Consider the following 26,759-nt stretch of genomic DNA (forward strand, 5'->3'; position numbering starts at 1 on the left):
CTATTTTAACTTTTGATAAAGAATATATTTCTTTTCTCTTTTTTAAAGTTTTTTTTTTATTAGATCGCTATCAGACAAGAACGATCAAGTAATTTGCATGCAATTTGATAACCGAAAAGCCCCGTTTCTCTCGAACATGAATGAGTATACCAAAAGGTAAACATCCACATTTTGTGTGACATGCCATACCTTATGGAAATTTAAATGAACTTGTCCCATTAATCTTGGCTCAGTGCACGAGCGCGTTTGACAGACAGAAGATGCATTTTGACGAGCTTCTCGGGGTCTTGGGAGAATTTGGACCGTATCAAAAATTCGTCTACTTTCTCGTTTGCCTGCCATCTATTATAGCGGCGTTTCATATGGTAAATTCTGTGTTTCTGTTAGGAATTCCAAAACACAGGTAAATGTCAAAGATCTTTTCCACTCTTTTGGGCAATGATTTCCATATGCATGTATGCCTGAATATAATTTGTGTTTTAATTAACGGTGGCATTTTTAAAAGTCAGCAAAAATTAAGAATGTTGTGTCATTAACCTATTTTTCTCTGACCCCTGTTTTGTAAACAATATATGAACAAAACAAATTTCACCAAAAAAAAAAAATGAAGCTTTTAACTGCATGTTCAAAAATTTACAAAACAAGTTCATTAAAACATCGCAATGATTATCCGACGATTACCTCTTAAAGGCACATGCAAAAAAGTGCATTTGATTTGATTTGATGGCGTGGTATATTTTGAACGTTCCGATCCTTTTGTATGTGTTTTATACAATAAAATATGTTCAATTCAATTCGAACTTTCCGAAACACGCTATTACTTTCAATAATTTATTGCATATTCAAAGCCGATGAATGGCTTGAAATAAGATACCAATTCATAACATATGAAATTTTTTTATTTACTAGAGTAGTTCTTCTATTTAAAGCAATTTCTTAAAGTGATCAAATCTAAACATTTTAGTACATTGCACACCACACGTGCTCGAAATAAAAGTTATTAAGAATTTGCCTTTCATATAAATTTTTCGATAATTTATTTCAGAAGACGAAGAATATGAGATTGAAATCTGATTATATATACGTTGACGCATTTACATGCGTACATGTTTGTAGCTAAATGTATCTTTTACAAGTATCTGTACCTGTTAATATTTGACGAGAACTTTTATAAATACAGTTAGTGTTAACATCTCGAGGCTATCTACTTCGAATCCAAGGTATACCATGCTTGTGGTTATTATAAAATAACAAATACATTGTGTATGCAGAAGAAACTAGAGGACATTTTTATGATGTCGATTCTTATCTGTGTTTCAGAAAATAAATGGGAACTATAGAGACGCGTGCTTAAATTACTAACTGCAATGTATATGAGGCGGAAAGAGAAAAACAAAATCATCAAATCGTAACCTTTTTAAAAAACCATACAGTAGCTTTATAATAGTCAAAATGATTAATTACCTGTTACAGTATGGGGAAAATACTATGTAATTCAGGAGGCTAGCTGAATGGTCAACAAACTTAACCATCAGATAAGCATGAAATTGTTTAGCTAAAAGCTGTTAATAAATCAAGAACAAAAAAATCATATAATTTACATTTAAAATTTGGGTGTTTTCCTCTATGTTTATATAGAACTCTTTTTCTAAAGGAGACCAATAGTGTCTAAAAATGGCCACGACCATTGAATCCTCTTTAATAGCATGTACATGTACATATATATACGATAAGTAACGGTGTGTTGGAGGGTCCCCAGGGAATTTTTCAGGGTTTGGATATGCACGTGTGTGTATGTTTCCACGAAATTCTCTGCCTGTTTATTTTGCTTTAAATCGCCATTCCTGAAAGATTGATGACTTTCCTTCATTGGCGTGTCTTTGCGCGGTGATATGTAAATGAGCCAATCCAATTTCATATAGATATATATCCACCAAAGGCAAGAATAGAAAAAAGATTTCCGCGTTTAGATGCGTAACTAATACATGTATATGTATTTTAAATGTAAGATGAACGTTGATTCAGCGACATTTCTTTTTATTGTTATCTATAAGGAAAAAAGGAGGATTAAACGCCCAAAGCCCCGCACTTGTAGTGTTTGCCAAATTCTTGTAAAATGTTGAAGATTTTTGGATAAAACATGTAAATGAAGGAAAATGTGATTTTATAAATTGAGGTCTGTAACGATATTTTTTTTTGGGGGGGGGGGGGGTATTTTCTTTTTCTTTTTTTTTTGTACATCCATTACAGTAGCAAACCATTTGAAAACACGCATCGGTCATTTTCTACAATGTAACGAAAACATTAATTGATACGTTAATTTTGGTTAAAATAAATACCAGGTCTCACACAGTTTTGTGTACTATTAAAAAATGAAGCCGTGCCGTTCCCAGGGAAACTGGTTTAATTTGTCAAAGTCCGACAATTTACATTGTCGGTATACTATTCATTAATGACCCCCCGCTACACACGGACACAACCATACACGTACCTTTACTACGCTTAACCGACCATCTCACGGACTGCTTCAAAGAAGCTCATTCACAACGATGTGTGAAAGCTGTGTCTAGCATACAACCATTACTAGTTTATAGCTGCTTTCATAGCTCCGTAAACGAAATGACTTTAATTAACTTTATAAATATATATTTTAAAAAGAAACACCCAAGCTAAAGTACAGTTGATAAACAACGTTTTATATATTTTGCTGATGTCTGAGCACTACGGAAAAAATCGTTGTACAGGCATATACACATTGTACATGTGGTTCTAAACCGTACGATAACTAAACACGTTGTTTATTGCTTAAATATTGCAAAAGAGACTTCGAAAATTTGTTTAACGTGTATCGAAATTCATATGCAGCATGCATGCACCTTCTTCTTGAATAAAGTCGACAACATCGTTTACCGATTTGTCCTGGGGGAGGGGGGTGGGGAGAGAGAGAGAGAGAGAGAGAGAGAGAGAGAGAGAGAGAGAGAGAGAGAGAGAGAGAGAGAGAGAGAGAGAGAGAGTCAGCATCGTCGGGAAATTCAATGTCCATTTATCAAACATCCAATAAGTTTCATATATCATTCAATGCTAGCGACGATCAAATAAATACATGTATTTTATATTTACTTTAAAATTTGGCGTACATTTACACAGTAGTGCTATGATGTCCGACTAAGGATAATGTTTCACAGACTAAGAAAGAAAACATTCATGGTGCTATGTTTGCTCTCTTATCCCCATTCTCTGTATATGAAGAATATATATTTGCGGAAAGCCAAAGAAGATTACTCAAGATTTTTAAAACGATCAGTACATGGCGGTGCTATATTTTCTCTGTTGCTCAAATGACACCCAAACATTTGAGAATATACAAGCATACATGAGTATGAGACAGAATAATTATATTATATATAACGAATTCCGAAATTTGAACATCAAGAGAAAATATTAAAGTCGGTGCGACCAGAAAATCCCTGTCACCCGTCTGACCCTGAACTAATTATACAGTGTCACGTGTATATTTACATATGCATAGTATATACAAATTGGAACGTTAACCGGTTCTGAAAATTTTCAATTTCGACTTAAACGAGACTTGTATGCATCGTCGCATCATTTTTCATGAATTCTTTTATTCCCTTTTTTTTCAATCTGCACCGAAAGCTTTTAACTAATGCTATCGGGCAAAAGAATATATATATATTATGCAATGTAATTTATGTTCAGATGAAAACATTCCTTTGAAAGCTTTTGACGTAATCAGAATAATCTACAAAAAATCTATGACTAGCTGTTGTATTTGTTTCCTGGACCGGGGACAGAGTTTAATAAATGCACGAAAACACTATCATTTGCCTAGTTGGACATTTTTCGCTTCTGGAGAGGAATCAATAAGTACTAGGTATTGGTCTTCTCGAATCGCTTTGATTATTTTTACAATAAATACACATATATGTTGGGTTTTTTTTGTTCGCAAAATTTGAGAAGTACGATGCAATTACGTACATGTTTATAAATGATTAAATTAAGTGCTATATGATACGATGCACGGTTTTCTATTCAGCGACACTGTGGCTCCACCCACACCACCACCAACTAACCAGGAAAAAAATTGATATAATTGACACAATTTAGCTTCCTTGATTTGTTCACGTCATTTTTGACAACACGTGCCACTTTAGCCAAATTTAAATCGTTCATAAGATGATGATGATATTGATGGTATTTTATTTTCAAACAGATGCAAGTTGCCGAATTATCCAAATGACACCTTCCTCAGTCAAGGAGCGGTCCATGATGACCTAGTTAAGGCCTTCATTCCCACAGAGCTCAGTGCGGACAATGAGGTCATCTACAAACAGTGTTACGTCTTCTCCACCCCCGCGTCTGTCAATGTCACAGGCGGACCAGAGCAAAGCTGCAGCGACTGGGTCTATGACAAGACGGTGTACGAAAACACGTTCGCGTCAGAGGTAAATTAAAAAAAAAAAATAGGGGTGTATTCGTTTGCTTCTTTCAGAGCTTGTCTAAGAATTAGATATATCCATCGTCTACCTGCTATTTCGAAAGTAGACAATAGAGATTTACCGGAGATCTCCATACTGAAAACGAGCACTTGCAGCTCTCCAATCGACCAAACGAATACACCCAAGTGCATAAGTTTGCAATGTGACGTCATCTTTATCTACAAACGGCTAGATACATGTACATTTGTATCGTATGTACTGCACATTTGTATTTACCTTTACCAGCGTTAGGTTTCTTTGTCTGTTTCAAGATGGTTTGACCAAACATTTAAAATAAATGACTGTACTAACGATCTTTGAATGGGTACTTGTCTTTGGTTTCAGCAAAATCTAATTTGTGGCAAGGCAATATGGGCGTCAAATGCAAAGATGATTTTCTTCGCTGGTGTGTTTGTGGGTGCACTTCTGCTCGGGGCGTTATCGGACAAGTAAGCGTAAAGGCATCTCTCTCTCTCTCTCTCTCTCTCTCTCTCTCTCTCTGCTATGTATATTTATACCGGTATTTACTTAAAGCACTACAGACAGAAGGGAATTCTAAAGTCTTTAAATGGTACTTGCGTGTGACATGAAAGCAAGTGCGCACGGTTGGGATTTTATACAGCAAATATAACAACAATATGTTGATATTGAAAACAAACAGGGTCAAAGGTTCAATTTCTCAAATTTTAAAGAGACGAAAGTCAACACTTGATATTTTCTCGATTAAAGTTAATTTTTTTTAAAAGATATAATCTCATAACTGAAGCGATTTGTACATACAAATTTTCATAACGCGCTAACGCGCAATACTCAATTGGTATGCACACACCTTTGCAGTTATGAGACTTTTTTTCTGTCAAAAAAATAAAATATCAGCTTATTAACATGTATAGTAAACATCAGAAAATATTCAAATGAAGACAACTAGAAACTTACTGATGTGTATTATACCTATATATGTGCAATTTTCAGTTTTCAAAAACTGACAATAATTTTCCGAAAAAATCCCCACATTTTTATATCTATTTTGCTTCTATTGTCACTGTCAAAGGGGCTCGCGCTATTTTTCTGAGTACTGAGTATTTGTGAAGGCTTGTATAAATTGTTTACTGGTAATTATTCACGTTCTTAATACAAGTAGTCACTGTTGCCCTGTAACACGATGCTTCGAAAACATGGAAATGATTTGTACAGACGTCTCTCTATTTACAATAAAATGTACTTGAACATTACGTGGAACTACCCAAAACTTAGCAAAGTTTGATTCGTGTATATATATATGCATTGTTGGTAGTAACAAAGTCGAAAAATATTTAAGGTAAACATCTTTAGGATATTTACATAAATATAATGACATTGCTCTCTTTTGAAAAGTGGGAATCCCAAGAACTACCAAAACTAAGCTACCTCTGTTTTGAACTGCACCCAAAATGATTTAAAAAACATCTAGGTATGAAAATAAGTGTTTGTTTTCTCCAAGGAAGAGATGGCACCAATGCTACCCCAATTTATGATAAAAAACAAATCTAACAGCCGAAAGGTAAAAGACCCTAAAATGAGTCAGTGATGTAGACGAAAGGTTAAGAATCTCTGGGGGAAAAAACCGCCAAAAACAAAAAACAAGACGGTAATTGTTTAAGGATGTTTGCTTATTTGCGATAAAATTTTGCAAGACTTGCTATGCAAACATTAAAATGAAGTCATTTCAAAAGAAGGGTTTATAATTAATTTTCAGCATATTTACATTTTCAAGATCAAATATATCATAAAGCACTTCAGGCTTTATGATATAAGTACCTACCCCCCCCCCCCCCCCGTTTTTGATCACCTCGTAATACTCAAAGAATGATTCCTAATTTCCTTATGAAGAAAACCGATACCCATTCGCTGTTAACTTCGTGTTCGCGTTCGCGCACCGTTCGCGGTCTGTGTTTGCTCATGCACTTGTTCAGCGCGTTTTTTAAGGTTATGATCAGTGTTCAACGACCGTTCACTCTCCACATTCGTTTATGCAGCGATCGTTCAGCCTTCGTTCATCGTTCAAGTTCTATCATTTTTTTTTGGGTAAATTATTGTACGTACCTGCTTGTTTTTTCGCCCCTTGTTTTTGGCCCGTCTACTCTTGCAAACGGTTTTGCCACGTCTTCAATTCGCCCAGACACTGTTAGAAACTGCTTTTTATTCGCACAGCTTTAAATCCTCTCGCTGACAACGAGGGCAAAGCAAACGGGCTTGGCCCCTGTGGGCGAAGGAGACGAACATAAAACGAACGGAGGCAAATATTTCCCTCTATACAATAAATATTCAGCTATTCATATTTACCGACTAGGTTTAAAAAAAAACAGTTGTTTTAAAATTTCCTTAGAATGAAAGAAAACTGAGGTAGCAAAAAATACAAAAAAATTCTGATCCTGATTTCTTTTCTTGTTTTTTTTTCCGCATATTTTGGCGGGAAGGGGGGAGGGGGTAGAAAGGATTGGTTTGTTTTGTACATGCAGCATACTGACCATCATTGTATTATTTTCTGCTTAATTAGGATAGGGCGGAAGAAGACGCTGATCCTATCTGTCCTGGGTCTGCTGGCCTCCAGCCTCGCCGTGGCATGGGCAGAAAATTTCTACCTGTTCTGTGTACTCAGGTTTATCGTCGGATTCTGCTGTGCCGGAACCTTCATGTCGGCATTTGTCCTGGGTGAATAATCATTTTTTATTTGGGGGTCGGGTGGGGGGGGGGGGGGGTCGGTTGTGATGAATCTTATTGGCAGCAATTGCCAAGTGTATTATTATTTCAATACTATCAAATATATCTAAGCTATTAAAATTCGAATTAGGTCAACGACAATTTAAATCTTTTGAAAGCCAGCCGAGTGCAGTTATTTAGATTTGCTTAATATGTTAGAAACTGAATATTATGCAGATTTTATCTTTGAAACTGATTTACAATGCAGGTGTATTATCTATATCGTAAATTAAAAAAAAGTGAATGTAATCAAACTTGAATGTGTTGAATATGATACCGTATATCCGGTAATTTTTGAGATGATCTAGTTTTCGCGACCTCTTTTAAATCGCAAATTTATGAATACGCGGAAATTATATCCGCGGTATCATTTTCTATAAAAAAAAACTTTTTATATCGCAAAAAATGACAGCCGCAAATTGTTACAGATTTCCTCAATTTACGCCAAAAAAAACCCGGATATACGGTATGCCTGTATAATACTATTTCTCAATTTTCGCAAAAAAAAAACCCGGATATACGGTATGCCTGTATAATATTATTCTTATTAAAACAAACGAGAATTCTTTTCGAACATTACAAGTCATAATACTAGTATATCCATTGATTTGAAATCAGAATCTACTGAAAAAAATGTTTCACATGACGGATAAATTAAATATGTTCAAAAAGCTTCCGTAGAAATTTTACTCAAATTCCGTCTCCATGTGGCCATATACATTTAACACTGATTAAAAAAAGTTTCAGTTTTCTCTTACCTGTTTTCACTCACAAATTTTTGCATGGAAAAAAATCTGAGTCATAATCTACCTATATATGCTCCCACTTTAAATTTAGCTTCAGCTTTCAACTCAGATGGTTATTGCACCAAAAAAGTAAGAGATCGAGTCGCCCACTTTTTTTATTACAGGTATGGAGATTGTGGGCCCCTCTAAGCGGCTGTGGGCCGGTGTGGTGATAGAGTATTTCTTTGCCCTGGGACTAGTGCTTCTGTGTCTCGTGGGGTACCTCGTCAGAGAGTGGAAGTACAACGAAATCGTCCTGTCCGTACCCTCAGCCTTTATACTGGTTTATTGGTGGTGAGTTTGTTTAAGAAATAAACAGCAAATTAAAAAGTTCCCCAAAGATATGAACTTGGTTGGTCACGTGATCAATGGTCTTTTCTGAGGATTTGATCACATACCAATCAAGTTCTCATACTGGTAAACTGTTTAACACTGCTGTTAATTACTTAATGTGTTTACATTTGAAAAAGACAAACCGTTAAGAAATGTTAAAATTACCGGGATTTTATGTTTACAAAAATCCAACCGACAGGCGATAAGCGTTGGCTATGATCATTGTGACGTCCTGAAAAAGTTCACACAGATCAATTGAACGCGTTTATATAGGTTCATATAAAGAAACATATTTGCAAAATTAATGTAAATATTATAAAGTAACGGTATGTTGATAATGGCCGATATACATGTATATCTTGGCCATTTTTAAGACTACTCTGTATATTATTCTCCTTGAGACTAAGGAACTCCCACTGTATAAATGTATAGGAAAATATTCAAACTGTTACCATTTAATATTTGTATTTTTATTTTACTTTATCATATAATTTATGGCTTAAAATCACACGGGATTTTTAAAGGCAGATCGTGTGGTTATTTTGTTGAGAAGCCAGCCTTCTTAATAAGTTGTAGTATATATTGCGGAGGGGGTAAAGCTAAGCTAAAGACAAACGTATGGCATTTATTAAGGATTAGAATTTCTCCTATGAAAATCATTACATATTGGTTTGTTTATTGTGAATAGTATTCAAATTTTTAAAACTTAAATAAAGAAAATAATTATGGTTAGTCAGTTCAAAACAAAATGGCGGTTTTTGAAAATTGCAAAACCGAACCAAAAGTTTAAGGTATGCTATTAAAAGTACGCGTCAGTTTTCTATATGCATCTTTAAACAGAGCTATTCGTCCCCTAAAGATTAATGTAGTCTTAAATAGGTCATGAACATCCAGCCCTTTTACGATATGTTTAATTGAATTTTTTACAAGGCTGCTGCCCGAATCCCCTCGGTGGCTAATCAACCGAGGCAAATTCGAAGAAGCCAAGGTCATCATCCGTAAAATCGCCAAACGAAACAAGGTCGAGGTCACAGAGAAACAGCTGGATTCACTGGAGTGTGACGAAACAGCGACTGGTCAGCTCTGGCACTTGTTCACATCCAGGGTGCTGTTTGTCCGTACAATTGTCATCTTCATCAACTGGTAAATGTTAAGTGATACTCAATTTAGCAATTTTGTACCCAACATATAAAAGGCGTATTAAGGTATATTTCATGGGGTATTCTTTTGAGTTATACAAGTTTTATATGTATTGTTACTTTAATTTCTAAAGAACACTTCTCAAATAAACCCGGCAACATAATTATATGTTTCTAGAATCGTGATATCTTTTATGGCTTAGTTTTAGGGGTTTTCACGTTATGACAGGGTAAGCGAAAAGTAGATCATCGCGAAAATTACTGGATTTTCGGAATTACATACATGCATCACCTTGACCACTCTTTTTCTTCAGCTTAAGGTTGCTCACTACACCTTGAAATATTTTCAAAAATTCAATTCAGTTAACATGAACAAAAGCTCCAAGCGCATTCGAACTCACGATCTGCGGTTCAAAAGCCTAATACTTTAGCCACTGAGCTACGACGATATACAACCCAATCGAACGATATAAACAGTTTAACAAAACATTTAAATCGCCATCTTGTGACGTAGTGTCATAAAAAGTATAAGTCTGGGTGTAGTGAGGTACCTTAATACTTTATGTGAAACCCTTCCCTTCCTGGCAGGTGTGTTGTGAGCATGGTATATTACGGATTGTCTTTAAATTCCGGAAGCCTGGCCGGCGACTTTTATCTGAACTTTTTCCTGACCGGTCTGGTGGAATTTCCGGCCTATACTCTGTGCCTTGTGTTGCTAGATCGAACCGGAAGGAAGAAACTTCACTGCGCGTGCATGGTGCTAGGGGGACTAGCTTGCATCAGTACCATTTTTACAGTCCTGTATCTAGAAAAACGTAAGGAAACTTTTAATTTTCGACAAAGAAATCTTAATGGAAATATTAATTTTTTTTATGTTGTGATTTTTTTTATCATTTAATTGTTTGTATTTTACAAGAAATGTTCGAAAAACAAATCGTTTTGTTTTGCAAAATAATACATGACTGTATAATTATAATCTTCAAATAATCATGCAGCGCGTTTACTACAGTTTTCTTGAGATATTATGATACACAGCTCAGATTATCAAATGTATTCAACAACGCTATTTATCAATGTACTCTTTATCTTTGATATGCTATCAAATGTTCTTAATTATGCTTGCAATTTAATGCTGAATTTATCATTGAGGTATTCAAAATTCAGGTCATGAATGCCATGGTATACGCCCAGTGTCCAATTATTTCGGTTTTAAAATTAGTCATGCTACAGTATCACATAACTTTAAACATGTATATAAATCAGGTCATCAAATATAAACCGCCGTTTTGTTTTTTGGCTCTGCTATAGCTATGCTATGCTTTATCTATCTATATTGTATGCCTCCGTCATTAAATGTATACTGGGCTATGCTACATGTAAGTGTATTGTATGCTACATAAGTCGATATACTATAGTACATGTATGTATAATACACCTCAGGTCACCGATGTACACCACCGCTATCCTGGCTATTCTATAGCTACGCTAGGCTACAATGCTACATACATGTATTTATCGTTATCATACACTTCAGATCATCAAATGTACACCGCAGCTATCCTGGCTTTTTCATAGCTATGCCCTGCTACGCTATGCTATAATGCTACATATTTATCGTTATCATACACTTCAGGTCATCAAATGTACACCGCCACTATCCTGGCTATTCTACAGCTATCCTATGCTATGCTACAATGCTACACATATCTTTGTCATACACTTCTTGTCATCAAATGTACACCCCTGCTATCCTGGCTATTCTATAGCTATACTATGCTTAGTATGCTAAGCTACAATGCTACATATTTATCTTTATCATACACTTCAGGTCATCAAATATACTCCACCGTTATCCTGGCTATGCTGGGTAAGATCGGCGCCGCCGCCGCCTTTGCCGTCATTTATGTATGGTCGGCTGAGCTTTATCCTACGGTGGTCCGGAATGTCGGAATGGGCGCCAGTTCCTCGTGTGCCCGTATAGGAGGAATGGTGTCTCCATATATAGCAGATCTGGTACACTTTACATTAATTAATATTATACGTTTTGTCCTACGGTAAACTCAGTGATTTTGTATGTACTGTTACAATATTTAATCAAAGTACTGAAGTACTGAAAGCCGGGCTCTTTTGGTGTGTCTTTATGCATATTGTGTAGTAAAGACTGAAAATCTCAATCTCTCTCTCTTTTTCTCTCTCTCTCTCCCTCTAAAATATGTCTGTCTAGTAGAAGTTAAAAAGTTTAACAGTTGCTGCCTTGAATTTTGCAACAAGCATTATATATTCAATCCCCGTTTCTTCATCGCGCAGCAAAGTAGTTCATGGAAATTCATGCGCATTGTATGTGTCCAAAATGCATAGTAATGTTTTAAAAGCACGTTATTAATAAGAAAACTAAGATAGACAATTCATTCGAAATTAAAAAAAAAGAAACAAAATGCCAACACTTTTGACAAAACGTGGCTCTTTGTGTAACTATTTGGTATGGCGGAAGCTTTACCTTGACGCTGTTTGGTTTTTTGTTTATTTGTGCTATTTATAGTAACATTGGCGATTTGCCTGCCTATAGCCAGGACTCTGCTTTCAGCAGAGCCCGGCTAAAAATTAAGGTCAGACGCGACCTATCGTCCATTATTTTATAATAATCCAATGATGTTAAAAAATAATTTCAAAAATTAAAATTCAATAAAAAGCAAAAAGAAGCAAAGAACAATCATTATAATTTATGCACCATCATCCAAAGTTTCTTAATTGGAACCTTTATAAGAAACACCATGTTCATGCATATAAACACTAATTTGTTTACTGGTTTCTTCTCATTTTGGGTTACTTTAGAGTACTTTAGTGGATGGCCATTTTGGACAAGCTCTACCGTTGGTTGTATTTGGGGCTTCTTCCGTAATTGCCGGACTACTATCACTGATTTTACCGGAAACACTAGGAGCCAACTTACCGGAAACCATAGAGGATGGCAAAGCATTCCCAAATCATGAAAAGTATGGAGAAAAAAAATAGTCATAGATCTATCTGCAATAATGTGTAATTTTTGGGAGATAATTTTGCACCATTACGGAGATCCTACGGAATTGTAGCCCTCTCCAGTAAACATCAGATATAAAAAATCGGAGAGGGCTACATTATTGCAGCTACCGTAGATCTAGATTGGTGGTTAAATTACGAGAAAGTTCGGGTAGTCGTGTCGATCGTAGACCTGCATGTGAAAAAAAAAGTTTTTGGGTGCCAAATATTACAAGTTCTTTGTATGCGAAGAGTTGAAGTTCTGTGTACGTAATATCTCGTACCAACATTTTCCTATAAAAACAGTTGTAGATCTTCGCGGCTACAGAAATGCTAATGAAAATACAGTTATTTGATTTGTTAAAGTTTATTTGTAATTATTCTGAACTGTATTTCTGTTTCATTTATTTGTAGAAAATCTGCGAAATACCAAGAGAACGGGTCCTCCATCACTATGAACAACGAAGCTTTTTCACCCGAGGATTGCACGAAATTTTAAATATACAGTATATACTTAATGATAATCCAACTCAAAGTGAACTCAAGTTTTTTTTTATATATAGACTTGCATCTGTGATTTTCATGGCCCCGTTCGTAATTCTTTGTTTGTAATTCATATCACATATTTACTGGTAAAACCACTTGAATATAGTTTGATTATTCTGGGTGCAAATAGCCTACTTACTACATATGTACATGTATATGTATTGTCAATGTCAATAAAAATAAACAAAATTAATGGAATAAGCATTGTAACTTTTTTTTCAAGTTGCTGCGAGCATGATCTGTCTGATAGTCTGGGGCAAAAAGACAAAGCATCAAACATAATATATACATACAGTTATTCCGACTCGATCCTGCAAATATGAAGGGTATAATCCTGTTAAAGGCCACCCTTTTCCCAAATCTTATTTATCTTGCATTAAATATTATTGTCCAATCATACCTCTATATACGTGTATTCTTTTTTTGTACAAATAAAGCTACATGATAGGTATTAAAGGGGGCATGCTACCATAAAAATACATGTACATTGTACATGCTTTCTTTGTGGGTTCAGGCGATTTTGAAGGTATAGCGAGAATTCCAGAGAAATAAATAATTCGCGTCATATGTGATTTTTTTATTATTACACAATGATCGTTTGTGCAGTTTTACAAAGCCTGCATGAATCACCAACGAAAGCATTTAACTGCTTGCAAATTATAATCGCTTTTCTAAAAATATAGAGCAATAAATGCACAGTCGTTAGGTTATGAAATGTTTTTGAAATTATTACTCGCACGATGCGATTGTCGTTCTAATTTCCAGCCAATTTGCTTGGACTAAAATATGTACATGATATACAAAATTATACACGTCAAAAGGAAAATCGAATGAAAGCCAAATAAAATCGTGTCCACTTTACAATAAAGTGTCTGATGTAATTGTGACGTCAGTCCTATTCATCTAATCCATGACAAACTAAAATGTAAATCTTTTTATTTCATATTCAGGTTGTGATTTTCCATGAGATTCTGATGTAAAATCGTAAATTCAGCTTACTATTCTTAGGCTAGCTTTCAGCTACATAAAAACAGACTCAATTTCAATTCAAGACTTGCATACTTGTCGCTGTGCTAATCATTTGTTTTTTAATTTGATTTCATCATTCCAATCAAAAACTCATCATGAGGAACATAAAGATAATGTCATGAAAAATTCATAGATAAAATGATTATTTATTGTGCTGTACATGTTTTAAACATTTCATGGTGTAAACACAAACACTTTGTTAGGTCATTAAAAAAAAATTACAAAATCATAAAAGTGTTAATTCTTCATAAAATAAACAAGGAGAGAAAATATACATGTACATGTATGCATAAAATACTAATATACTGTATGCATAAAAATAAAATGAGGGCATATATTAAATATATAACATCAGGTACCTGTGGGATTGATGCATTTAGATGTATAATATCAAGATGATGGGTGAATAAGGCGTGTAAAATGCCAATATCAGGACAGATAAGATAATGTAAAATTAAAATATCAACAAATCGGATATGTTTTATAAAAAATTTATTGAAAACAATGTATATTTATCATAACATCGATTTGTAGCCCTTAAATAAGATAAATACTTTTATATACTGATATAAACTGGAGTGTGTGTGTCAAAATCCCTAAATACACATTTAATGTCATTTTTAGAGCTTCAATGCCTTTTCTTTTATAGAGTTGGCCAGAGCTCCATATTTTTGTCATAGTCTAAATATTAAGGTTTAATGGCTATCAAACCGATTTCAATAAACAAAAAACATGCAGAGATGACCCACTATACTTTAAAAATTAGGTCACTTTATAAAACTCTGGTTATGGGTTCGATACCATCAAAACTCTAGAATTTATTTTTTTGTTCTCATCATTTGTTAAAATATTCAAAGCTGAATATACACTGTAGTTAGAAAATGTCCTTTTTTACACTTGCATTATAACATTATCAAATATCTTTCCTTGGAAAAGATTACATTTGAAATTCTATTTTAGGAAAAAAAAACAAATGGGCAGTGGCGCTATCTTATTCCCCCATCTTCTTTGTGACTAAACACAGCTAGAACTTCAAGTAATAAAAACAATTCACATATTTTATGTATACAATAATACATCTACCACAGTATTTAGAACAATGAAATTACCCAAAACACTTGATACAGTGTACAATGATTAAAACAAGATTTCAATTTAAAAAAACAAAACAAATTTCACTTGTTTGAAAAAGAAAACAGAGAAATGCATTCATAGTACCTGGTATTTCATGTTTTGTGTTCTTTAAATGATTTTTCAAACAAACACCAATTCAGTAATTTTTATATCACAGAGATCTGCTCCTTGGGTGTTTGGGGTTTGGGGGCTCTTTATTGGAATTATTCAATGTTGTTCCCTGCTATCTGTTTTCTCGGTCTTGTAGATGATGAGAGCGCAGTGCTGCCAGAGTAGACTTGATTGCACTACAACAGTACATGTAAACATAAAGTCAAGATTTTTTTCTCATAATAGGAACAGACAGGATTTTTGACATTTTCATAGATAGAACACTTGACAAACAAATTGTTATAGATAGTTTTAAATACTCTGAATTTTAAAACTTTAAAGTAACAATATTACAGTTTGCATGGCATCAATTACCCTTTCATCACATGTAACGGTACCATCCCAACATATGAAACATAAATATTAATTTATGATTGGGGGTCTGTTCATGAAATTACATCCCCATATATCTGCTAACTTTAAGTTTTTAAAATTGAGTTTTCAAAACTTTATCCACCCTCCCATAAGACACCCCCTGATTTACCTCCCTTCCCTGATGATTTTGTATGTGCCCTGAACTGAGAGATCCACCACCGTGGATCCTGCCCTGGAATGGAATGTATCACCCAGTTCTCCTCCATCAAACACAATGTCCAGCTGAGGCCACAGGTTCTTAAACTCCTGTACAAGAATAAAACAAGAAATGACAGGCATTGTCCTAGGGGAGAGAGAGAGAGAGAGAGAGAGAGAGAGAGAGAGAGAGAGAGAGAGAGAGAGAGAGAGAGAGAGAGAGAGAGAGAGAGAGAGAGAGAGAGAGAGCCATACATTTTATTAATAATTGTTAGATATTACCTTGGAGAGAGAGATTACCTTAGAGAGAATGAGAGAGAGAGCTACCAGTATATGTATGGGACTTTTGCCATTTACATATACATGTATTACTGAATAGAATACTGATATCTCCATCACTTAAAAATCTGTAAAGGGTACAGGTGTATTATGACTATTTTTTTTTTTTACTGTAATATCCTCTTCAATGTGTTACTTTGATAAAGAAATAATTTAATTCTGGTTGTAACGCGCTTGTAACCGCTTCGGGGTTTATAAGGTGTAAACTGCCCCAAACCATTTTATATCATATAAAATAAATAAATTTTGAATTCACTCCTTAATGAAAATACTAAATAAAGATATCAATATTAAATGTACCCGGTAACTACTTATTTCACAAGCCTTACCTGTATATTCAGTGTGCTTTGGGTGGAGCTGACGTTTGCACTGGTCAAAGCAATGGGACCTTGACAAGACCTTGATATCTCTCTTACAAACTTGTGGTCCGGAATCCGGATTCCGACCAGTGATGTGCCTGGATTGAGATCTGGATTCAAGTCCTCTGTCCTCTCAAACACGACTGTCACTGCACCTGGCAGTAACTCCGACAGCAGATCACTGCTTACTGTCACTTTACCCCATCTGACCACAGAACAAAATAATCAGATAACCAAGTACCCATCATACTACCATTAGTTCTGATATTTAATACATTGGACAAACAGTCTTATATGGTTATTTTAATTTCACATAGATATTAGATAAGTTCACATTCAGATGCATTTCATATCAGAGCTTGAGAAATAAATTTCAAAAGTTTTCTATCCTTATAATCTTTCAACAAACCATTTAACAGAGAGAAAAACTTGGAGTCTGAAGAAGATCAAATTTTGAATAGTATCTTTTTTGGAATCAAGTATTGACTGTAAAGTGTGAACAACCAGCTCTAAAGTGTTTTCCACTACCTGTAGATGTCCTTTATTTCAGCAACACTTATGGCGAGAGGTTTGCTGTAATCCCTGTTCTTGATGTTGTACATCCGATCCACGGCCTCACTGTTCTGCACAAGAGCAGCTATCCCATAAATTGTGTCTGTGGGGACAGCTATTACTTTCCCTGAGAGCAGACTCTCTGTAGCCATCGCAACAAGCTGATGAAGCTCTACAAGCATAACATTTTACAAATAATATATAATGAAATACACACACAAAAAAAACCAACCCACAATGCCGTGTGAGTTCTTTAATTCCGCAAGTTTCTACTCGACTATGATAGACTCTAAATATCTCAAAAATCAATGTAATACAATCTTATTAAATGTACCAAGAACTAACTGAGAGACACTGCAACACTGTACAACAACACATCAACATATCACTGTTAAAATATACACACTCCAATGTCATGAAATTATTAGCAAGTAATAATAGTAAGCTAAAAAAATATTCTACACTGAAGTTATCAGTTGACAATAAGCTGTCCTCTACAATGAATAAAAAAAATATACAGTATACTTTTTAAATCACTGAATTAAGAAAAATAGCAGTATAGTAACAATTTTAAGAGACATAAATAAATGTTATTTATGTCTCTGTAGTAACACACCGTTCGAGCAAATATCCACTACTCTTGCCATGGTTTTTACTGCAACGTGATTCCTAAGAAATGTCGTCAATCTAATCATTTGGTGTCATTTTCAGTATACACACAGTGAAGTTTCACGTTGTTGCATCATGTGGGCGCAGACATGTTGATCCAAGTCTCTAAAGTGTTTGAAGTGATGAAGAATTTCCAATCCCGACTAAAATTGAAAAAGAATTTTACAGATAAATATCGTTTTGTATTCCTTAAAATTTAATTAATGGTGTTCGTATGTAGAATAAATAATGACACTTGTGTGTCTTCCGCTGTATCATGATAAAATGAACTTCATATTTATATCGGGCTCAACATTCTTATTGTGTACTCAAGTTTCATTTTCACACGGATTTTCCTGAATGTCAACAAACTAACTTGGGAGTCATGTCATGTTCAAAACTTTTGAAACACTGGAAAGCATTATCCCACATTTTAAATTCAAACAAACTAGACAATAGAGCAATCCTTGCATTATCGTGTGTTCGCCGTTTGCATTTATCAAATTATGTGAACCACAGAATTGATCAATTTGAAGACACTGATAAAAGGACACATTTTAATGAAAAGCTTGAGAAAGGACCAAGTTTACAACACTTTATTGCAAATTCTGGAGAAACCGTTGATAATTATGAACAAGTTAATGTTGTAGAGAGAGTTCCTTATTTAGAAGAAGAACTCTACTGTGGCCATGGCAGAAAAGGTACACTTAGTCGATGCAATAAAAACAAATTATTGTTTTTTAACCCATATATTATTGTTTACAAAGCATAAACTTCAATATTATGTAAATTCCTATATTTCATTGTGTAAATATTGCTTCTACCTTGGTTAGAGTGGTGTGTATAATGCATTACAGCTCGCCCTGTTTTGAGAAAAAAATAAAATCTTTTCTCAGAGGGACACATAACCATCAATTAGTCAAGTTAAATCCATTTCAGGCAATTTGACTTATTATGCCGTTGCTTATCAAATAAGCCAGTACCCAATTTCAGCTTGATGGACTGAGATAATGCATGTAGATTAAGTGCCTTGTAAATTTGTTTAAGGATGCAACTTACAACATCAAGTGACCATCAAGGCCTGTAGGGGTCGACTCACCTGTGACCTTTGGGTCACTGGCCTAACACCTTTGATCACAGAACACTCCACAGTAGTCAGAGCTGATTTTTATTCCCCTTGAAGTGGATAGACCTTACAATTCTTCACAAAAAGTTATGCTTTTGTGACGGTCAGACCAGTTTGAATACCGGCAGCAGATAGCTCAGTTGGTAGAGCACCTGACTAGAGATTCAGAGGGCCCAGGTTCAAATCCTGGGCTGGTCCGTCATTATTTCTTGCATCCTGTTACACTTTAATTAATCATCATCACATTTTTAACTGTCTTTATACTTTTTAACTTTTTCAGTATACTTTGATACATATGGATGTCAAATGAATTTCAATGATACAGAAATTGCCTGGAGTATACTAAAAGACAAAGGATTTGCAAAAGCAGAGTCCATAAATGAGGTATGGTTTTTAAATTTATACCTTGTAAATTTATCTTAGAAATAAATATTATTGACTCTTTATGAAATCAGTGGATTGATCTTTCGTCTTGCTCTATGAGATTTGTCCAGTGTTATTGTATTCATACTAGAAGAGATTTACGGTAAATTAAAAAAAAGACAGTGTTCATGCAAACCAAATTTTCCAAACTACCTTGCCATTTTTAATTATTTTTTATTTCTCCAAAAAAAATGGAAATTATTTTATAATGTTCAGTTATAATGTTCTGTGCAAGTTGAACAAAAAGAAACCAGTACGTTTACATACCGTATATACCGTACATTTGCTGAATATAATTTGCTGTGCATGCATTGCTTAATTAATATTTCCATTGTTTGTTTTTCTTCATAGGCTGATGTAATATTGCTAATGACATGCTCAATCAGAGACAATGCAGAACAAAAGATATGGAACATGGTGAATATTTACAAGGGGCTGAAAAGAAGAGGCGGAAAAAAGAAACCACTGAAAATCGGAATTCTAGGTCTAAAATCTAACTGTCTTAAAAAGTTTTCTTGCTTAATTTGAAAAAGGAATGTTCACCTTCACTCAAAGCAAAAAAAAAGAAAAAAAAATCAATGCGACACATGAAAATTTTGTTGGACTTGACACATAATTGACATCCATACAATCATTTTCTGTCTTTCAGGCTGCATGGCTGAGAGATTAAAGCACAAAATCTTGGATAAGGAGAAAATGGTGGACTTAGTTTGTGGCCCTGATGCCTACAGAGACCTACCCCGACTACTGTCCGTGACCTCAGGGTCAGGACAGTCCGCTGGTCAGTAATTCAGCCCTATCATGTGTACTTTGATGAGTGTATCTCATTAATTTGATTTTAATTTTTAAATCTACTAGCTATGCAAATTGACAGGTGATCTATTCCCCTGATTCTCTTGACCGCTTTAGATCTGTGCATGTTTATTATAGTAAATAACTGAATAATTAGGCAAAGCTGTCGTTGATAGTGTTTTACAGTTGATGCTTGGTTATTACAGTCAATGTTTTGCTGTCATTGGAGGAGACCTATGCTGATGTGATGCCTGTCAGAGTTAACAGCAATGCTAAGACAGCCTTTGTGTAAGTTGGTTATATACATTGAAAGTCATGGCATTGTATATTCCATTATACTAGTATATGAATCATTGGAAATAAAAACCTAAAACATTTGTTTCAATTGTACATGTGGTTCAGTCTCCTTAATAATTTATATAATAATACTAAAATCAAAAATTATTTATGAAGATGAACTACCTACACATATTATCAATGTCAAGTGCCTTTGTGTACTGTACTACTTAAATTTGAAAGATTCTTAATTATTTTTTTTTTCTAACCAAAGGCCCCTATTTTGTCATCAAAATTAAGATGTGTAGTCTTATTATATCTCTAATATGTTATGATATATATGTAGATAAATTATCAATGTACAGTAAAACACGCTTATAATGAAGTGCCATGGAAGGGAGATTTTCCTATATTTGCTATAAGCGTAATTCGTTATATCCTTCAATTTTACAACATGTAATTAAGTCATGGGGAATGAAAGTCACTTCGCTACAAGCGTCAATTCATTATAAGCATGTTCGCTATAACCGTGTTTTACTCTATATGTCAATGGATTGAATCAATAATTATGTACTTGCACACAGATCCATCACGCGCGGCTGTAACAACATGTGTTCCTACTGTATCGTCCCCTACACCCGGGGCCGGGAGAGGAGTCGACCTGTGTCCTCCATTGTAGAGGAGGTCAGAAAACTCTCCGATCAGGTACTTGATGATTTCACAGAAAGTCATCATACAATGTTTGATAGGTAGTAGTCTCCTCCATGAATTGGAGGCAAGAAAAATATTTATTACCGAAGTACATACATGTAATGATAGAAAGAAAGTCACCTTGATTAGATAGCTAGTTTTGCAAATATACAAATATTTAGTAGCTTCCTGGTTTTGTGAATAAAAAGTAATGATGTAATGAAGGTCACCATATAATGTATGATAGACTATCCTCCCAACTTTTTCATTAAAAAGGAGGCTAGAAAAATATTCAGCCAAGTAAATGTACATGACGATGAAAATAAAGTCACCATGATTAGATAGAAAAAAACAAACAAGTAACTTCAAGGTATTGTTGTAATTAAATATTATTAGGAATTTCAAATACTGTGGAATCATTAGAATTGGTGGTGGCTCAGTTTTCGTGGTATTCATGGGTAGCCCTCCCCAAGGAATTTACACCCTCAAAAAAAGCAAATGTAGAAAGTTATCTTTGTTACTGAAACTGAAAACCAACGCATCCCCGAAATTACAACCCCACAAATAAGCAAAAAATCCACAATCCACGAATATTGGGCCCCACGAATTTAAATAATTTCAGAGTACATGCATATTGTCATGTACCAAAAGAGGAACTTTCTCTGAATCTCTTAATTTCCCTCTAGATATTTTCTTTAAAAAAGAAGGAACATGTTGTTAATGAATGATATTTTTCAGGGCATCAAAGAAGTCACACTGCTAGGACAGAACGTCAACAGTTATTGCGACAAGTCTGAGGAGGATCACTATGGGGGTCTACCAAACAGTGAGGCCCAAGGAGGGGGCAGTGCGGGGGAGAACACGGTGCTCAGTAGAGGATTTAAAACGATCTACAAGCTACAGAGTGGGGGCCGCAGGTTCAGCCATCTACTGGATCAAGTGTCTCGAATCGACCCAGACATGAGAATCCGCTTCACTTCTCCACATCCGAAAGATTTTCCAGATGAGGTATGGAAAAGCAGAATGTTACCTTAATGTGTATTACATGAGGAAGAAAATATTTTGTTACTTAGTTTAGAAATTCATTTTTGTCATGAAATGAATGTCACTACTTTAAATTCCATATATTGCGCGAATGGAACATTTGTTACTTGCACAAAAACTGTTACAAAAGTTTTACAATATATATGTACATAAAAATGAAGTTAACAGCACCGTTGATTCAGTGATACATTTGTACTGAATTGAACGTTAAAATTTAGTCGACTAGTTTTGAATAATACAGTGAAACACGCTTATAAAACAGTCCCAGGGACGGGCAATTTTACTTCATTTTTAGCGTAACTCGTTATATTGATCAAGTTTACAACAGATAATAAAGTCACGAGGAATGAAAATAACTTAGCTGTAAGCGTCAATTCATTATGAGCATGTTCACTATAACTGGGTTTTACTGTACTTTCTCTATAGGTGCTGTACTTAATCAAAGATCGGCCAAATATATGTAACAAGATTCACCTCCCGGCTCAAAGTGGCAGCACAGCCATGCTTCAGGCCATGAGGAGAGGGTAAGTACATATACATTTACAAAACAAACCAGACCCAACTAAACACCAGAGCAGATCCCAAACAAAACCCTGAGTTTATTTTCTGGGTTACTGAGGGTCTGCGTTTTAAAAATTTGCATTCACTCAGGGTTACTTTGGGTGTACTCGGGGTTTAAAAATACTTTGGGTTTACTCAGGGTTTGCTTTTGGGGTCCACTTTGCACTCTGTAATGGGAAGCAGACCCGTCTTTTATCTTACCATCCTATTGCCTGTAAGTCCTGACTTTTCTATATTCCAAATACAAAATGTAGCATCTGCTTTCATGGGTCTACTTCTGATCTAGGTTTTATCTCTTGTGTCCACTCTGGGTTTACCCTGCATTTACTTTGGGTTTACTCGGGGTTAACTCTGAGTCTGCTCTAGCAAACCCGGAGTAAACCCCGAGAAGACCCGAAATTAAACCCAGGGTTTAGTTGGGGTCTGCTCTCTGTTAGGTTTGGGTCTGATTGCTACTGTACATCTATGTATGTCTAAAAGGCCAAAAAAATTATGTTTGGGTTTGAAGGCTATGTTGAATTGTGTTGGATCCCAAAGCATTGAATAATAAAATTGGAATAATTGAATATTTCAAGTATTTTGAGTAAATTCCCCTTGTTAAAAGTTTTGATTCAGTTTATATTTCAATATGCATTTGATTTAGTATAAAATTCCTAAAAAAAAAAAAAATTAGTTGGCCGATGTGTTTGTGTATAGATATATCATACATACACTATAATAGTTCAATTCTCTTGAAATCTGTTTCAGACATACAAGGGAAGCTTATCTAGATTTAGTTCATCACATCAGAGAAATCATACCAGGTAAGAATTGCTGAAATTCACCTACAAAACTCAACATTTCCAATGGTTTTTGTTTTCCCCTCGTGGACCCTGTACCATACATTCATATTACAGCCTACTCCGGATATATTGAAATTCAGGGGACAATTCAAATTATTTCAATATATCTGTAATTCAATATAAGCGAAATCGACTGACATGAAGCTGCCATTTTGTAAAAGTTCAATCCCGATCTTAAATGAAGAACAAACCCGAACAAATTAATTTGATCATCGTTTATCTAATGGATACATGTATTGAACATGGAATAATATTATTTAAAAGTTTAATTGAGAAAGTAAAAGACAACCTTTAACCTCATTATAATTCCCTGGTCGCATTCGTTTACATTTTGGGGAGTAATCACTGGACTCAAGCGCTTCAATCACTGCTGAACGCTGCTTGTAAATAATTGTGAGCGTACTTGGGTTAATCCCAAAATCCTTAGCTACTTCAGATTTAGGCTTTGTTTTCTTATCAATAACCATAACTAGTTTGTATATAGTGTCCTAAGATAATTTTTTTCATTTCTGTGGGGTTTCCCCATTTTACCTCATTTCTGTGGGGTTTCCCCATTTTACCTCTAGCCTCAATACACCCATATGTACGTGGAAAGAGAGAATTCAACAGTGAATGAATTTTATTTTGTAAATCAGTATAAAAACTTATCAATTCACACCTTTGTATATCAATGGTCAGTCAGGCATAATTACTGTCACCAACCGCCAGGGAGCACTTCAATACATGTATAACCGTTATAAAAACAACTCATTATCACCTCTAGTGACCGATCAATGGCTTCAATATAAGCGATTATTCAAAATATCCGATTTCATTATAACCGTTATTTTAATGCAAAGAAAATCAGACGCTAAAACTAGGGATTTATATTTATTTCAAACTAAGCGTAATTTCAAAATAAGTGACTTCAATATAAGTGGAGTAAGCTGTATATCTTAATTCTTTGATTTTTCAAAATTCTTTATGCAATGGTAGTAACTAGTAAACCAATTACATGTATTAGAAAGTCTCTCTCTCTCTCTCTCTCTCTCTCTCTCTCTCTCTCTCTCTCTCTCTCTCTCTCTCTCTCTCTCTCTCTCAGCTTCTCTCTCTGCAATAAATCTGAATTCAATCACATAATCTCAATTTTAATTTAGATGTGGCATTAACGAGTGACTTTATTGTGGGTTTCTGTGGAGAAACTGAAGAAGATCATAGAGATACTGTGTCCCTCATAGAACAAGTTAAATTCCATTATGTCTACCAGTTTCCATACAGCATGAGACAGGTACAGTACTTTGATTATATTTAAGTATAGTTCATGAAATGCTTTACTTTTCCTTGGATTTATGCCATTGCTGACCGTTCACACACGTATGCTAATATTTTAAGTGGAAATTACAGTGTAGAAAGTTACAAGAATAGTATGTGCTTTTTTGTATCAGTTAGTCTGTAATCAATAATGAAGAAGAAATTCTGTAATTAACAGAAGAAACTTTTCTACCAAAATCAAGATAAATCCAATTTTACAAATTTAACTATTATCTGTAAAGTTAAAGACATAACAGGAAAAAGATTAGCCATATTTTAAGTACATTGTACATGCACAGCAAGGTTAAGTATTGAAATGTTCTCCATAAAGTTATTGTTAAATATATGTTATTAGTAAAAATTGAGCATACTATGAAAGAACTACTACCAACTGCCGTTTAGATATACTCAAGATTGAGCCATCCTTGAAACAATGTCATATAGAAGAAATTGGGAGTTTTACATTATTATAATGCTAAAAAACAAAACTCACAACATTGCATTTTTCTTTGCAGAAAACTCATGCCTATCACCACTTAAAAGACACAGTGCCAGAATCAGTCAAAAAAAGGCGGACGCAGGAAGTGATAGACTGTGCTAGACAGGGAATGCTGGGATTGAATCAAAGTCAGATCGGCCAGGAGCAGCTAATACTTATAGAGGGGGTGAAGTCATGTTTGATGAATCATTTACAGCGGAAGCCAGCTAGAATATCATATTAATTAAAGGCCTAAAAGTCATTATCCTGATATTATTGATTATGATGCCATTTCATATTTTATTTAAGAAAAAAACTACCTATTATAAGTTAAGAGACTTGACTTAGTTATGATATACATGTGGATCCTGCCTCTTTGGCAAGTTGATAAGCGTTCATTAAATGCCTCTTCAGAATCAGTTTGTACAATGCAAGATAACACATTTTGTAATTAAAAAGAATAAAAAGAACTGCATGTACAAATATAAGTCTATTACTCAGAACTTCATATAGATGCCTAATCAGAATTTTTGCTTGGTAGAAAATTTGTAGAACTGTCTTTATCAGTTTTTAAATATAATTTTTTGTTCATTTCTTTTTGTAGCACAGTAAACGATCTACTAGTGATATGTGGGGAAGGAATGACGGTGGGACTAAGGTGATAATACCCGGTGACCCTATTCCTTGCTCTGGGCTAGACCCCAATCTACAAGAATTAACAATAGGAGACTATGTTGCTGTAAAGGTAGGAAAATCATCATTCTCACAACTGTATTTTGTTGTTTTGTCCATGAAAGTAATTTGTACATTGTAAATGTCTTATCAATGAATATTTTTGAATCTGTTCTCTTTTATGAAGTAAGAGGAATGATGGATACATAATTATATGATTGTGACGTTTGATCAGAATTGTCTGTGCCTTTGCATTAATCTAAGAATCTAAACCTTTTAAAATCAGAGTAAATATTGAAAAGAAATTAAACATTCATTTGTTTTAATCATTATTATATTGGTTTATTACTTTTTACTCTCAATTTATTTTCTTTATTCACTTCATAAATTCAATACTTTGTTCATCATTTAGATTTTATCTGCCAATTCTCAGACGTTGTTTGGTCAGCCATTGTACCTTAGCAATCTTGTGGACTATGCCTCAAAACCTGCCAACCTCATCATGTCAAGGACAGCCTTGGTTTCATGATTTCTCCAATTATGTAGCAATATTAAGATTAAAAGGCATTGAAAACCTCTATTGTTTTTCTTATATGTAATTACAAGCGATTAGACTATAAGCTTGTTGTGACCTTGACCTCAATTACATTAGAATGTTCTAAGGACATGGCACATTTGTAATTGGTTGATAAAGAATTATACCCCTAAAGAATAACTAAAAAAAAAAATTGCCAAGTTTTCAGAATTATGAGATCATAAAGCAGTGATAATATTGTCATAACTGAGGG

The 26,759-nt window shown here is 34.6% G+C and overlaps 3 protein-coding genes across 3 annotated transcripts; 2 read left to right on the plus strand and 1 right to left on the minus strand.

The window, feature by feature from the left end:
* Positions 1-218: 218 nt before the first annotated feature.
* Positions 219-13,258, plus strand: LOC128186254 (organic cation transporter protein-like). The gene is made up of 10 exons (XM_052856049.1): positions 219-403; positions 4,235-4,466; positions 4,845-4,948; positions 7,036-7,190; positions 8,149-8,317; positions 9,287-9,499; positions 10,084-10,310; positions 11,324-11,508; positions 12,328-12,488; positions 12,925-13,258. The coding sequence occupies exons 1-10, from the start codon at positions 261-263 to the stop codon at positions 13,007-13,009; spliced, it is 1,674 nt and encodes a 557-aa protein (XP_052712009.1). The 5' UTR covers positions 219-260; the 3' UTR covers positions 13,010-13,258.
* An 860-nt stretch (positions 13,259-14,118) lies between these two features.
* On the minus strand, positions 14,119-17,916 carry LOC128183293 (threonylcarbamoyl-AMP synthase-like). The gene is made up of 5 exons (XM_052852244.1): positions 17,746-17,916; positions 17,106-17,301; positions 16,548-16,782; positions 15,854-15,990; positions 14,119-15,506 (listed from the first exon to the last, which is right to left on the minus strand). Exons 1-5 carry the CDS (start codon positions 17,822-17,824, stop codon positions 15,443-15,445), a joined length of 711 nt encoding a protein of 236 aa, XP_052708204.1. The 5' UTR covers positions 17,825-17,916; the 3' UTR covers positions 14,119-15,442.
* A 188-nt stretch (positions 17,917-18,104) lies between these two features.
* Positions 18,105-26,549, plus strand: LOC128183291 (mitochondrial tRNA methylthiotransferase CDK5RAP1-like). Its single transcript, XM_052852242.1, has 13 exons — positions 18,105-18,478; positions 19,184-19,287; positions 19,678-19,810; positions 19,976-20,107; positions 20,325-20,406; positions 20,979-21,099; positions 21,823-22,092; positions 22,555-22,652; positions 23,437-23,492; positions 24,668-24,798; positions 25,337-25,486; positions 25,904-26,044; positions 26,384-26,549. The coding sequence occupies exons 1-13, from the start codon at positions 18,163-18,165 to the stop codon at positions 26,498-26,500; spliced, it is 1,851 nt and encodes a 616-aa protein (XP_052708202.1). The 5' UTR covers positions 18,105-18,162; the 3' UTR covers positions 26,501-26,549.
* The last annotated feature ends 210 nt before the right edge of the window (positions 26,550-26,759 follow it).

Source organism: Crassostrea angulata, chromosome 5 (genome assembly GCF_025612915.1).
Source record: "Crassostrea angulata isolate pt1a10 chromosome 5, ASM2561291v2, whole genome shotgun sequence".
In the NCBI taxonomy this organism is placed as follows: Eukaryota; Metazoa; Mollusca; class Bivalvia; order Ostreida; family Ostreidae; genus Magallana; species Magallana angulata.

Coding starts and splice junctions, on each gene's coding strand:
- LOC128186254 (XM_052856049.1), top strand. CDS start 261: ATGCATTTTGACGAGCTTCTCGGGGTCTTGGGAGAATTTGGACCGTAT. Junction 4,467..4,844: donor AAAACACGTTCGCGTCAGAG/GTAAATTAAAAA, acceptor CTTTGGTTTCAG/CAAAATCTAATTTGTGGCAA. Junction 9,500..10,083: donor ATTGTCATCTTCATCAACTG/GTAAATGTTAAG, acceptor CCTTCCTGGCAG/GTGTGTTGTGAGCATGGTAT.
- LOC128183293 (XM_052852244.1), bottom strand. CDS start 17,824: ATGATTAGATTGACGACATTTCTTAGGAATCACGTTGCAGTAAAAACC. Junction 17,302..17,745: donor AGTGGATATTTGCTCGAACG/GTGTGTTACTAC, acceptor TTATGCTTGTAG/AGCTTCATCAGCTTGTTGCG. Junction 15,991..16,547: donor AAAGCACACTGAATATACAG/GTAAGGCTTGTG, acceptor ATTCTTGTACAG/GAGTTTAAGAACCTGTGGCC.
- LOC128183291 (XM_052852242.1), top strand. CDS start 18,163: ATGTCATGTTCAAAACTTTTGAAACACTGGAAAGCATTATCCCACATT. Junction 25,487..25,903: donor AGCTAATACTTATAGAGGGG/GTGAAGTCATGT, acceptor TTCTTTTTGTAG/CACAGTAAACGATCTACTAG. Junction 26,045..26,383: donor GAGACTATGTTGCTGTAAAG/GTAGGAAAATCA, acceptor TTCATCATTTAG/ATTTTATCTGCCAATTCTCA.